General features: G+C 40.4%; 1 protein-coding gene across 2 annotated transcripts; it reads right to left on the bottom strand.

Moving 5' to 3' along the window:
• Positions 1 to 2059: 2059 nt before the first annotated feature.
• On the bottom strand, positions 2060 to 13521 carry LOC149827455 (uncharacterized). 2 transcript variants are annotated; one of them, XM_090020323.1, is made up of 4 exons: positions 12769 to 13521; positions 2472 to 2501; positions 2314 to 2358; positions 2060 to 2213 (listed from the first exon to the last, which is right to left on the bottom strand). In XM_090020323.1, exons 1-4 carry the CDS (start codon positions 13508 to 13510, stop codon positions 2092 to 2094), a joined length of 939 nt encoding a protein of 312 aa, XP_089876449.1. In that variant the 5' UTR covers positions 13511 to 13521; the 3' UTR covers positions 2060 to 2091. The 2 variants fall into 2 exon arrangements, with proteins under 2 accessions (XP_089876449.1, XP_089876450.1); XM_090020324.1 differs by lacking the exon at positions 2314 to 2358.
• Positions 13522 to 15497: the final 1976 nt, after the last annotated feature.

The raw sequence follows: 15497 nt of genomic DNA on the forward strand, positions 1-15497 counted from the left end.
TTACGGTGGTTTGGACATATTCGACGAAGGCCTAATGATGCTCCAGTTAGAAGGATGGAGAAATGGGAAAATATATTAGTTAAAAGAAGTCGGGGTAGGCCTAGGAAGACATGGATGGAGGTGATAAGAAAGGATATGAATGCTTTGAACCTCACCAAGGACATGACATTGGATAGAAATGAATGGAGGAGAATGATTCATGTGGAAGACCCATAATGATTTTCTTTGTTGGTTCATATCGCCGACCCCATTTTTAAAGTGGGTCTGAGAAGAAACCAACACGTAGGTATGACACTAGGATGTCAGATTGGATTTGGTTGGACCGTTGGACATACTGTGTTCTTGGATATAAATCATAAAAAAAAATTAAATGTATAATTGGATGGGAGTCCGACTTATGCTGTGGAACACTTTAGGATCTGGATCCAAATTCTGGAACAAAATTTTCTGTTGGATATATATTCAGATCAGGATTTAGTCCAGGCCCTTCGTATTGTCTACATGTAACATGCTTGTTTCCAACCTTTTTTTGCTGACTAGCTTCACCATATTAAATCCAGTTCTGGATTTAACTTATCAGATCTTGGCTGGATCTGGATGTGGTAAATTCAGACATGATACTTAAAGTTAGGATTCAGATTCGGATCACCCATGATCGTGCCTTTATCCGATATGGAACCGGTAGTAGCTCATGCACCAGGGTTTACCAGCCAGGGGTACATTGGGCTGGAGCCTGACGGCATGGACCTGGGTCTAAGAGTAGAGTTTGGTCCAGGTACAAATTTTTTCCTTCACCAGGAGAAATGATACAACACCAACTCAGTTGCAGATAAAATTGGGCACAGTTTTCAGGCTGTCTCATCTACTGAACCGAACTCCTATATGGAAGGGAAGGTCTTGAGTTGGTTGAGTCTGCAGTCAGACAGACCTCAACTAAATATGGACTCTTTTAGTTGAGCGTATCTGACCTAGACCCAACTGACCCTGTTTCATCTGGAGGTCCAAATTGCCGATCAAATCGGGTCTTCATTGAACTGGGCTCATGCAACAGTATACTGATTAAGTGCCTAAGGGAGTGATTAGTGAACCCATCGACTTGTGCACTTTGGTGGCATTTCCATGCCAGGACGTTTGCTGCCCGAACGCCCACGTCCTGGATGCCAGTCGGAACCCAAGGGGTTCCCAACTCTATTGTCCCCGACTTTTGGGACAAAACAGCCAACTTCCGGGGCAGTTTTGTCCCCGCCCTGTCCATTTGCAAAAACAAGAGAAGAAAGGGATTCGATCAAAACAACTTGAATGAATGTGATCACAAGGAGGGGTATGAAGATAGGGATGACATCGGATGAGTGAGAGAGTTTCTTATTTGCTATATGCACTTGACAAACTTGAACATGGGCTCTGTATCCTTCTTTGATTTCTATTCCGTTCAGCATGACCCATTTGACTGAATCTGATACATCAATCCAATTCCATTAGGATGCAGCTTGGTTGAAACTAAGTGGCTTAAGGAACTGTTTGGGATCCTTGAATCCAAAGGGTGTTGTGGTTTCCCCAGTGATCTCACGCTCTCTCTGCTGTTTTGGATAAGTGGTATTGCCAAAACACTGGACGCCATTCACAAGGAGATGTTTTTTGGCAACTCCATCTTCAACACCACATTTTGGCAAAACCATATCTAAGCAACGCATGAAAATGGTGTTTCCAAGCTAATGCAAGTCTCCCAAACAGAGCCTAAATGGCATTGAGGTAGACCCAATTGGATCCAGTGGTTAGATCTAAATGGAGTGCAACATTTTCTTCCATATTAGTCAATATATGATCCGAATAATTGTGCTAGTACTGATTGAAGGAGATGAGAAATGCAAAAAACAGAGGCCCAACAATCTGTCAGTATCCATGCACATAACACACAAACAACTGCATCACTACCAATCCACGGCCTGTGTTATAGATGTCCCTTTTCTTTTTCTGAGGAAGGAAGAAAAATCATTTCATTACTATAGTAGGAAAAAGGAATACATCAAAAGCAAATCAGAAAGGTAAACTCAAAGGTCACCTAATGAAGTCTTGTATAAATGTGATATGTAGCTAGGATTTGAATGACCTAGAAGCATCTTCCATTGTTGGATAAGCAAGCATTTGTCGTTTTCTGTATACAAAGATTAGAACCAACCAGATAATCCCCAGTACTTTTGCCACAACAAAGAATGCTGCAATCATATTAAGCAGATGAAATAATGTCATGTAGTTTTCTGCATATATATGGTCAATATCTCAGAAAATCCAAAATTGGAAAGGTATGAACTTTACCCATAATTTTTAGTGCTACAACACCTGCTGCGTAGGCAACTGGCACTAATTTATAGGTCAGAAATGATAAACAACAAATTAGAAAAGAAGATAGTTAAGAATAATCACTGCAATATAACGTGAGTGCAAAAGAAGGGGCTATAAAGTTTTTATTTTACCTGCTATCGACCAATTGACATTCTTGAAAACTGCAAAACAAGTTAAAAAGAGATTAAATAGTTTGAATAGTAAAGGTGAAAGATCATGTCAAGATAATCAAGAAGCTTCTTTGTGACAGTATAATCAAGAAGCTTCTTTGTGACAGTAAGTCATGCAGTAAGGGAACATTATTGATCGCAGAACCTAGTGAGCAACAAAGACTGATCTTTACGTAACTAAGGCTTTGTTTGGGAGACAGTGTGGACGGGAGATGAGAGGGGATTTGCCAACTACAATTTTGTGAGAATGTAGTTGAAATTGGGAGATGGGAAGCTAAATCCTGTCCTATCTCCCGAATCCAAGACAGCAAACGCAAGGTGTGCAGGTGATTCAGTGAATCTCCATCTCCCTCACAAAGAAAGCCTAATTCTACCAATTTTGATTCCTGAAAAGCAATTTTAATCCCACATCTAAACGGCGAAACAAGCACAGACATGAACGGAATTGAAAAAAATCTCAGAGAAAAAGGTTCATATTCAACAAGATCCATCATCTAATTCCCTTGCTCTGTTTTAAATTCAACGTCTTCGTGTTTGTCATCATTATTCTCGATAATTTTACATGCAAGAGTTTTAGACCTTGGCCCAAGGAACGTTAGCTTTTGCAATCTTTCAGCCAAAAATTATCAATATTTGATGGAAAAAACGATAGATACCTTTTATCGTTATTGCGAAAGCAGAAATAAGGATCTTTGATGCTTGCTTTGCTCAACGGGTTCGTGCTCTCACTTGGAGAGAATGATGATTCCACGAGTCCAAATGCTAATCACGTTGATTCACCACAAAACACACTATCTTCTTCTTCTTACTGTTTCTTTTCTCTGTGCACAGATCTCTCTATTGAGATCTCTCTTTTAAAGATACAATATAATGTCATCCACTGTGTACCAACGTACACAGTATTTCCTCTTTTCTTAAACACACAAAGGTTCAACCTTTTGTATCTTCCCGTGTCTCACACAAACTCTCTTCTCTCTCAAACACCCAATGCTCTGTATTTTTCTGTTTCTCGTTCTTCTACAGTGTTCATTCGCTCCACTGTAAACACAACAGAAAACATTGCCCTAGAAGTGGAGAAAATGGGCAATTTTCAAACTGCCCCCTTTCTTTAACGTGGGCCAGGTCCGGATCTCGCCCATCATGGGTGAATCTGGTACCCAAACCAACATTCTCCCACTCACACATGATGGGAAGAGATCTTAGAAGAAGGAACATCAAACGTGCTCATATGGTGAATAACATCGTGTATTCATACTGGCAAATGGACCGTGCGACTCATGAGCTTAGGGAGTGGAGGCATATTATGTACCGGTGTGTAACATAATAGCTTAAACCTACAAACAATAAGATAACACAAAGTATACCTGTACAAGTCAGGTAAGAAGCTCACTGTGTCCTAGATCAAATACATTTTTCACATTCTAGTATACTCAATCCCTCTGTACATCTTATAGTGCTGAACTATGCTAGACAAGGCCTTTCATTATATCACATGTTTTATCATAAACCCAACCATCCCCAGGATGTGGTAAAATAAGTTAGCTTTTAACATGTGCATAATCTGAAAATGTCAAATGATCTTCCTTTCCAACTCTTATTTTTTGAATCAAGATAAGTTGCTTTCTCAGACATGTTCTTTTAGACCGAATCATACACAACCTTAAGTAATATGCTAAAGTAGCAACACTCATCTTTCTTCTTAAAATAAGGTCAAAAGTCAATAAGGACACCAATATATATATATATATCAAAGACTCACGCAATGAAGAAGCATGGATCATTCTTCATTTCCTTTTGTGGTCGACTTATAGTTATGATGCGATATACGTGGTATAACTCACGTATTACGGCAAGACTTTCTCACTCCAGTGAGTGTATACATACACCATTATAATTCTCTGTCGTACAGATCTATACTACTTCAGTTCCTCTTCGAGAAACTAACTTGAGTCTTTCATGATGCACATTCTCATGCAATGTCTATCCAAGTCCTCAGATCTGGTCAACCAGGTTACCCTTGATATTTAGATAGCAAAGTCAGTCTCTTCATATAGTTAAATATACACAAGACCTCATCCTAACCCAGTTAGGGTGATGTATCCCATTTACGTATATATGGCGGATATCATAACTCATTGTACTCTCACTCTTTTGAGTTATTATCACATGATATCCCCAAAATCCGACATGCTTCTTAATTCAGCAACTCTGGATTTTGTTACATCTCATCTCAGCCCGCCCACAAGCAGTGTCTGAGGCGATAAATCTGTGTGAGAAGATTTATCTCAAACCTGGTAGCATACTCATATAGATGTGCAACATGTTATACAATGATCATAGAAAGAAATATGAATAACATTAGCATATCAAATCTTACAAATACCCATAGATTTTACATGTTTAACATAAGAATCCCTATTGATTGGCTTAGTAAAGGGATCTGCCACCACATCTTGGGTATTAACATATGCCAAGGCAACCTTGCCTTTAGATACAATATCGCACATATACTTGCATCTCATATCAATATGTTTGGTTCTATTGTGAAACTTGAGATCCTTAGCAAACACAATTGCTACTTGATTATCACAGAATAAAGTCACTGGTAGTTTTGCTTCAGAAGAGAGTCCCAAATGTTTGATGAATCTCCTTAACCAAACACATTCCTGCACTGCAAATGAGCCTGCAACAAATTTAGCTTCCATTGTGGACAAGGCTACACACGTCTGCTTCTTGCTACACCAAGATATAGCACCATTGTTCATCAAGAACACATAGCCAGGCATAGACTTACACTCATCAGGGTCCTCGCCCCAATCTCGTCAGTATAGCCTACCACACGCATGTTACCACCATGGTAACAAAGAACTGAATCCGATGTGCCTTTAAGATATCTCATAATCCTCTTGACAGCCTTCCAATGGGCTTGTCCTAGATTAACTTGATATCTACTCACCAACCCTACTGCATAACATATGTGAGGTCAGGTGCGCATCATAAGGTACATAAGCCTGCCTACTGCACTGGAGTAAGGGACTTTGGACATAGTTTCTATTTTTTTAGGTTCCTTTGGACACATCTCAAGACTTAAATCATTCCCTTTTGCAACAAGAGTATCTATGGGTTTATAATCTTGCATATGAAATCGTTCTAAGACCTTCTTTATATATGACGCTTGTGAAAGAGAAAGAAGTCTTTTTGAACAATTTCTTTTAATCTCTATGCCCAGCATAAAGCATGCTTCACCTATGTCTTTTATTTCAAAATGAATAGACAACCATTCTTTAATGGTTTTTAGAAACTCCAAATGATTACTAGCCAATAAAATATCATCCACATATAGAGTTAGAATTACAAATTTTGGACCTTGATGCTTAGGATAAACACAGTGGTCCTCATCAATCATAGCAAAGTCATTGCTCATGATGGTCTCATAAAACCTTAAATACCACTGTCTGAATGACTATTTTAATCCATAAATGGATCATTTGAGCTTACACACTTTGCGCTCAAAGCCAGCAGTAATAAACCCCTCGGGTTGTTCCATATATATTTCTTCATCCAGTTTTTCATTAAGAAATGCAGTCTTAACGTCCATCTGATGTAATTCTAAATTCATATGTGACACTATGGCTAACAAAAGGCGAATAGAGGTCAATTTGACTACATGTGAGAATGTTTCATCATAGTCTATCCCTACCATTTGTGTGTATCCATTAGCAACCAAACGAGTTTTATATCGCTCGATAGATCCATCAACATTCCTTTTAATATTGAGAACCCATTTTCTCCCAATAGGTTTTCTTCCTTTTGGAAGATTAACAAGATCTCAGACCTCGTTGGATGCCATGAATTTCATTTCCTCTTCCATTGCCTTGTGCTATTCATTCCTTTTAGAACAAGATAGAGCATCTCTAACACTCTTAGGTATATTATCATCTTGGGGTATAACCACAAAGGCTTCCCCTTCGATTTGGAATCTCCGACGAGGAATTCTTTTCCTTGAACTCTTTCGAGTTGCCAGATCTTCATCAAAATTGATATCCATTTGAGTGTTACCTCCACTATCCAATAGTGGTATAGATACATCCTCTTGTGTCTCTAAAACATGATGATCAATCTCTTTAGATTGTTCTTCATCATCCAATTCATAGAACTGGAAGTGACGCTCTATCTCTCCTCTTTTAGGAAAGTCACTTTTAATAAACATGGCATCTCTAGAATCTATCTCAGAAATACTCCCATCTGTATTCTCTCCTAAGAACACATATCCTTTCGAATGTTTACAGTATCTTATAAAGATACATTTCTTTCTCCTCAGACCCAATTTTCCATATTGATGGGAAAGATTATGGACATATGCAGCAGACCCTCAGGGTCTGAGATAAGCCAAATCTGGCTTTCTGCCTTTCCATAATTCATAGGGAGTTGAAGAAATAGATTTAGATGGTACACGATTTAATACATGAGCAGCATTCAACAAACAATCACCCCAAAAAGAAATGGGTAAATTTGTCTGTGTCATCATAGACCTGACCATCTCTAAGAGGGTCTTATTCCTCCTTTCTGCAACACCATTTTGTTACAGAGTTGGAGGAGTAGTTAATTGTCTCTCTATCCCTTTATCATCACACAATTCCTTGAATTATTCAGATAGATATTCACGTCCACGATCTGTTCTCAAAGACTTGATCCTACGATCAAGTTGATTCTCCACCATGTTCATAAAGGATCTAAAGCAATCCAATACTTCAGATTTATGTGTAATTAAATACACATGGATAAATCGTGTATAATTATCAATAAAAGTGATGAAATATGAAGCTCCATGCCTCATTGCCACATTCATTGGCCCACATATATCTAAATGAATTAATTGAAGAAGATAGGTTGCTTTAATTGCCTTTCCAAAAGGTAATCGAGTTGCCTTTCCAGCAAGGCAATGCTCATATATAGGCATTTCAATCTTCGCAAGGGATCCCAAAAGACCCACTCATGCGAGCCTATCCATTCTCTTTTTCCCTATATGTCCAAGTCGAGCATGCCATACAGATACATCCATATCCACATTATTAGCAGTTGAAACAAGTGAAAAACATTCATCATTAACATTCAAACTTATAAGTTCAGTGTCCAACACATAGAAACCATTCATCAAGAAATCAGAAGCAACTAAAGTATATCCACAAAAGATGTCAACATTGACATCTCCAAACACAAGTTTATAGTTTAACATAGACAAAGCAGAAACTGAAATCAAATTTCGTCGAATCTCTGGAACATGCAGAACATCATATAATAATAAAAATCGCTCTTCTCGCAAATTCAATTTACAAGTCCCGATCACTTTAACTTCTGCTTTAGTGTTGTTCCTCAAGAACAACCACTTCGAACCAGATGGCATCTTCCTGTATTTGACGAAGTTTGTGCGGTCTTTGGTCACATGGTCGGTAGCTCCTGAGTCTTCTCCTACTCATGACATTCACGAGCATAATGACCCAAATTGCCATACTTAAAGCATTTTGCATTTGCCTTATTTTTCTTGCTTCCATGTTTCCCAGAACACTGATAAGGCTTCTTTTCTTTCTCTTTGTCTTGTCCCTTCTTGTCACCCTTCTTGAACCTCCTTGGTCCATAAAATTTCTTCTTAAAAGAATTTGGCCTTTTAGAGCTTTCTGCCACATATGCTCTTATGCTAGATGATTGACTTGCCTCAAGGCGATCATTTTCCAGCTCTACATGACGAGCAATATCATTAAAAGTCTTAATACTTTCGTTATGAGTCATATTAATTTTTATATGCTCTCAACTATGTGGTAGAGAGCGAATCACAACCTGAACCTGTTGTTCATCTGTAAGGGTATGCCCTGCACTATTGAACTCTCTAATCATGTTTGCCATCTCCCTGAGATGCTGGCTCATGGTATGCTGAGGGGACTTTCTGTATGAATCAAACCTGATGGTCAGCCTCCTTAGATTTGTGGTTGATGTTCCCCCAAACTTATCTTTAAGGGTCATTCACATCTGTTGAGCAGTCTTATAATGCTCAAATTAGCACATTATGTCATCCTACATAGAACATAGTATGGTGACATGCGCAACAATATTCATGCACTTTCATTTCTCATAGGTCTCCATGTCCCTACGAGATTGTGCCTCATTACCAATTTCAGGTCGATCCATAGTATGATTGAGAGCCTTCAAGGCCTCAGCCTCCTCTAGTGTAAACTGAATCTTTCTATGCCCTATATCATAGTTATCACCATTCAGTTTTTCAATTCGTGCCAAGTCCATTATTGACTTACTTGGTGCAGTCATGTCCTTAAAAAAAATAAGAGTAAAGCAATGCACAAAAATGTTATTCAAGCATGTTATGATCTAATCATTAGCACATCTATATGCAGTCATAATCACACGATTAGATAACATATAATTTTTCATAGGGCATGGAATCAAAAGATCACTACGTTCACAATCATCTTCCACTTTCCCTAAGATGATTGTATTTACCTAAACTGTATTATGAATATTTGAATCAGATATCAACTTATTGAATAAGTACTTCTAAAGTACTTAAAAATTCATCGTATAATCAATATGATTATATCATATTCATACATATTCATGAATAAAATATATAATAAAACGGATTCATGAATCCCAGGCTCATCCGTGGCTTAAACAAAAATTATGGCTCTAACCACTAGCCAATATGCCTCGACCCACATGGACCCTGGCCCTGCCAGGGTTCAGTCAAAAAATTTCTCAGCCCGTGCCACAGTTCCATGAACTCGGCCTGTGGCCTATGCCGCAAGGCCGGTCAGGCCGGGCTAGGCTTGTGGTCTATGCCGCAAGGCACGGAGCATAAACGCCTACGGTCTGTGCCACAGGGCCGGGTCATGCCGGACTGGGCCTGCGGCCTATGCCTCTGGCTGGAAGCAAAAAAAGCGGCCAGTGCCTCCGCAGGACCTGGGTAGGTCTGTGACCTGTGCCGTAGGGTCTGGCACATAGTCGGGCCTGCTCCACAACAGGGCTTCCTGCAGCCCAGGTCTGCGACCTAGTCACAGAACCTGCGGCTGTAGCAGACCACCTGGCCGGAGGCCAAACCAACATCCTAGCCGCAGGGTCGGCGGCAAAAACAAGTCTGCCGACCAGGTCAGCGGTCTGACTATACATTCATTCTTTTTTTTTTTTCGTATGACGCCCTGTCGCAAGCATCCACCATGAACACATATAGTCTCGGCCTTATAGCAACGAAGGAGATATTTCCGCAAGCAAAAACAACATAAAAAAAACGTGGTTTTGATACCAATGATGGAAAAAACGATACATACCTTTTATTGTTATTGCGGAAGCGGAAATAAGGATCTTTGATGCTTGCTTTGCTCAACGGGTCCGTGCTCTCACTTGGAGAGAACAATGATTCCACGAGTCCAATTGTTAATCACGTTGATTCACCACAAAATACACTATCTTCTTCTTCTTACTGTTTCTTTTCTCTGTGCACAGATCTCTCTATTGAGATCTCTCTTTTAAAGACACAATATAATGTCATCCACTATGTACCAACATACACAATATTTTCTCTTTTCTTAAACACACAAAGGTCCAACCTTTTGTATCTTCCTGTGTCTCATGGACTCTCTTCTCTCTCAAACACCCAATGCTCTGTATTTTTATGTTTCTCGTTCTTCTATAGTGTTCATTCCCTCCACTTTAAACACAACAGAAAACATTGCCCTAGAAGTGGGGAAAATGGGCGGTTTTCAAACCACCCCCTTTCTTTAACGTGGGCTGGGTCTGGATCTCACCCATCATGGGTGAACCCGGTACCCAAACCAACAATATCATACTGAAAATGATTTCAAAACTGCATAGTTCTGTGTTTTGTTTACCTATGTTAGGTACACACACAATATATATATATATATATATATATATATATATATATATATATATATATATATATATATATATATATATATATATATATATATATATATATATATATATATATATATATATATATATATATATATTTGGCATATACCTCATAGGTTCAAGCTGTATCAACTCAATCTGATACCCAGATGTGTTTAGCATGGTTTGTTTGCTACGAATCAAACCCTCAATCCTATTTTTTTTATTTTAAAAATATGATTTTTTAAGTCAGAATTTTAATACATTGTGGGCCATAGATTTTTGAAGCCCTTAGAAAAAATCACGTGATTCAAAACTCGTTTTATGCTAAAGAAGCCTTGCAGATAATAATAGATTAGAAAAATATTTAAAAAAGTTAGATAAAGAAAGTGGTTTGTACTCGATAGTTCTATACCTTCATTAGCACCTAATAGTAACCGTTATATGTATACTCCTCATGAAATCAAGTGAATATTAAGGGCAACCCAAGAGCAGATCAAGTCCAAGAGACCTTGGATAGAAAACTAAGCTACCTTAGATGCCATCCATCATCAAAATGAATAGCACCCAAGAACAGTCAAAAGCTTCTTGTTTTAAACGAACCTCACCCATCCATTTTTTAACCACTGAAACGGCATCCAAATTTCTGTGAGATCCGACCATCTTTTTTTGACAACTTTTGAGTGCTGTTCATCTTGATGGTGGACGGCATCTAAGTACCTTGAACAGTTTTCAGTCCAAGGTCCCTTGAACCTGATCCTCTCTAGCGTAACCTCACCAAGTGGCAAGTGAGGAGCCATCATTTTAGGGTAAGATTGAGAAGTCAGAGTTAGGGCAAAAAACAAGGATAGGTAGCAGTGGCCGAGGCAGGGGTGGCCATGGGTGGGCGGTCGCCCATCTCAGAATTAGAAACCGAGTCGAAATATGATACGACTCGGGTCTTCTTCTTCATTCCGCACGATTTGGTGGTTGCATTCTTTCCTTTCGAATGCTTGTCGAAGAAGATCAGAGCAGGGTGGTGCAGCAAGCCTCCCTCTGATACAGAGTACCCTATGGAACCCAGACGCAAAAGACGGTGGACATGGGATGGAGCCAGCCGAGGGAGTTGCTCCGCCTCATGCTGTGGCGAGGACCGTCCCCTCCGAAGAGGGAGCTGAGGAGGCACCTCAGTTGGAAGACCTTCGGCTTGCTGTTGGATCACCACTGAGAAGGAGGTGGCTCAACTACCGAAACAGGCTTTCGATATCGATCTATGATCTTCACCACCACGGAGGCTCCGAGCCATTGCGCCACCGATAGAGGTCGATCATCACCACCCGAAGTCTGCCCACCCAAAGAAAAACTTCTGGCTCCGCCACTGATAGGTAGGGGTGCCAACGAACAATTATGCGTCTTGTCCAAGTCAAAAACCGGCAGCCCAGAGCATTGCCAAAAGGGTTCTACACGCGTTTTCAAGTATTGGATGCAAAGCGCGTGTAAAGCTTTTTATATTTTGTGTGAAGAAGACCGCTCTGTCGTACTTGTTGACGATCATGTGTGAGTCGTTGGGTGCGAATATCCCATCCATGGCTGATCCAAATCGGGATCCAGATTGTAACTGAGCTAGATCAAATGTAGCATAGTTAACTCGATGCAGGAATAGTTTTAGGAAATTAATACTCGATCCAGATCCACCGAGAAGTGCCTGAAGACAAGGGTTCAACGTACAAAAATGGATAGGATTAGATCAGGGTTTGAAGACAGATCTGATGAAAGCTTCAGCACCAATCTTGATCCAGGTCCCAAAAAGTCCGATGGCAGAAGTGTCAACGAGATCTAGCTGAAGACACATTCCATCTTATTTAAGCATTCCTCTGTGACAAATTAAGGTACGGGTACAACCCGACTCGTGACGCCAGTTCCAAATCCTTTTGAAAAACAGGACACGAAGACACATATTTTCTTAATTTTTTAACCAACCAACGAACTATTTTTGATGTTTTAATATATAAAAATTGTATTATAAAGAATATTATTAAGATTATTTTAAAGCTACTGAAATATGCTTCAATAATGCCCGTACATGCCCCAGTACTGTCTGTCAGCATGTTAGAGTGTGTCCTAAAAACTCGTGTCTATGCCAAAAAAATGGCGTGTCCCTGTGACATTGCAGGAGTACTCGTATCTAAGACTGATGTACCGAATTCAGATCGGATGCCCGACTGAGTCCGATCCATTTGCATCCTTACCATCAAAGTCCCGAATTTTGATGAAACAAGAGCAAAGCAAAGATAATAAAAAAAAGAAGAAACTTGGTAGTTGATTCAATAAGTAATCAAGCAAGCAAGCAAAGCCTTACCATAGGAAGTAGAATCGCTGTGACAAAGCAAAGGGCAGGCATCAACTGATTCATCACAGAATCTGCATAACGAGTACCAGTATGTTCCAAACCCCTGTCCAATATAATACCGAATGCTAGAGGAACTGGGATGCCTAAACACCCAACCAGTAGTTGCCATTGTTGAGGCAACCACCTCACAGGAACTATTCACTTCAGCCAAGGTGGTTGTCGAAACAACAAATCCATAGCTTTGAGGAGGAGATGTGTTCAGGCAGGGGATGGGTATATAGTTTCCTGGATCACCATCCATGTTGCTGCTACATCTCACCCAGGATATCCATGTTTGGTTGAAATCATATGTAATGAATGTCTCTGGTGTCAGAGTGTATCTGGGCAGGAAACAGAGAGTGATGTTGCTTGCCAAATTGGGGTCTATAATTTGGATTTGTTGGTTGGTGTAGTCGATCCCCTTCACGATGAAGCTGACACGTAAAGGGTCTCCCTTGTAGCTTGTGAGATTCAGGAGAGTGGTGTTATTTTCTGCACAGACGAGCTCGAACCCTGGATGGTTGTCTGATGGGCACAGTGGATCTCCTCTGATTCGAAATGGGTACGTGATGTTTAGTTCTCCACAGAATGAAGGCGAGCACTTTTCATCTGGTGGAGGGCGTTTCTCTGTCATGGAAAAAGGCAGTAACTGGTTTGCATAAAGTAGCCAGAACCAATAAAGTAGACACAATAAGAGGAGCAGGGTAGACATGCCTCTTTTCTTGAGAGAGAGAGAGAGAGAGAGAGACGTTGGCTAAATTGTTGGGGGAGAGGTGGGGAAGAGATGAAGATGCGTATGGTAGGAAGGATAGAATTGTCAAGTAGTACAAAAGTCATCACATAAGTGGCAACAAGCTGAAGCAACGACGACAAATAAGTCATTGAGAAGAATTCACGCCTCACCCTTGCATTATTGTAGCCGCTGTTATCTCTTTGGTCAATGCCTATCACAATTAGGGGTGTCAACGGGTCGGGTTTGACTTAGACCCGACCCTCTACCAAGTCCCACAAGGTTAGGGTTTGGTGATAAAAAAAGGTGCGATTAGAAACCGGCTCAGACCCAAAGGGTCCAATTAGTATATGGAGTTGGGTATGATTTGTGAAATTTCATACCATGCCGGGATCTTATTGGAGTTTGGATTAAGACCTATGATTTTTCAATATAAAAAGGATGAAAATATTATTTTATCAGGTAAATGAAGTTATGAACCGGGTGTGGTTCATGTAATTCTTATAGGACCTTGGTATAATTTTTTTTATAACGGACCTGATGGACCCAGTCCAGACCTGATACCCTCACCTCAAAGACAGATCTGGGTTTGGACTCACCTGGCTCTGAACCAAACCAGACCTGTTGACACCCTTAATCACAATGTTTAAGACGCACTGTGTAGGAATGGCAGTGGACCGGGGCGGGGGACAAGGTCTCCACTCCCGCCCCGTCTCTAAAATGTAACCTTCATCCCCGCAGGTGGCGGGGCAGACTTTGGACCTCCACCCCTGCCCCGTCTCAAAATACTAATCCTCATCCCCACCCCCGCCTCCGCGTCCCTGTCCCCTACTTCTGCAAGTCATCTAATAAGTTGGCCACAAGTCATCTAATAAGTTTTTCAGAGTCGAGAGAGGAGGATGAGGTGGGTGCCGAGTAAGTGGATTCTCAGTGTTGCTTGGTCTGGGCAATGGGTGGCGGGTGTTCTATGAAACAGAGAGTCAAAACTTTGAAGATGGAGGTCATGAATTTGAAGAAAAAAATGATGTTGGTAGTTTGAATTTTGAAGGAAAAAAGAAGATGCGGACCAAGAATTTGAAGAAAAAAGATGAATCGCGAGATAAGTGAAACTGATAAAAAAAATGAGAATTCTTACAAGAAGGGGACAGAATCTCTTCCAATAGTTCAGAGCCTTTTAGAATATACTCGTTCCCATTTGTGGGGTAGATCAAATCGTCCTCACAGATATCATGCCACACGAACCCGTTCTTATAGCCTCTGTTTTTTCACAAAAACAAGAGAAAGATTTACAAAACCCTAATCTTTCATATGCAATATTTAAGGAAGAAAAAAGAGAGACAAAAATACCTAATTAGCATTGCTAACCACATAATCAAAGAAAATAGAGGTGTCTCAGAATAGCAATAAGTGGATATGGGAATTTTACATTTATAAGATGAAAGAATGGACAAAGAAATGGTGCCGACCAAAGAAATCCCAGTTATGTGTGTTCATTTTCGTACCTTTTGCAGGACCACGAGTATAATGCATGCATCCCGTTCCCTCTTAGAACATTCAAACCGTCTACAAAATCTGAAACAAGATAACCACCGGTAAGAATCAAGAATCTTGAAAGAAAAAAAAGTAAAAACATAGAAACCCATCTTGGGAGTTCCTGTTTGGGGACTCGATTCCGTTCACGATCACCTTTAAGGAAGAGGTTGTGAGAGGAGGAAAAGGGGACCTCAATGAAGTGCGGGTGTTCGAGATGTCGGCTCCTGCAAAGGTAGTAGAATGCAGATGGGGAAGAGAAAGAGGCGACGGCTCCGACTGATAAAATAGGGTTAGGGTTAGTAAGAGAAGATAAAATATGAAGGGGGGGGGGAGTGTCAGTCCATCCCCGCCTCCATCCTCGCACGGGATGAAAACCTTCATCCCCGGTCCAAACGGGGCGAGGCGGGGCCCCACTTTCCAGTGGTCCACTGCCATC

The sequence above is a fragment of the Nuphar pumila genome, chromosome 10, assembly GCF_984573655.1.
Source record: "Nuphar pumila chromosome 10, dmNupPumi1.hap1.1, whole genome shotgun sequence".
In the NCBI taxonomy this organism is placed as follows: domain Eukaryota; kingdom Viridiplantae; phylum Streptophyta; class Magnoliopsida; order Nymphaeales; family Nymphaeaceae; genus Nuphar; species Nuphar pumila.

Excerpts from the sequence above, each read along its gene's own strand:
- LOC149827455 (XM_090020323.1), bottom strand. The coding sequence starts at position 13,510 with ATGTCTACCCTGCTCCTCTTATTGTGTCTACTTTATTGGTTCTGGCTA. Across the intron at positions 2,502-12,768 it reads CAGCGATTCTACTTCCTATG|TTTTCAAGAATGTCAATTGG; the intron begins GTAAGGCTTTGC and ends CTTGTTTTGCAG. Across the intron at positions 2,214-2,313 it reads TGTAGCACTAAAAATTATGG|CATTCTTTGTTGTGGCAAAA; the intron begins GTAAAGTTCATA and ends ATATGATTGCAG.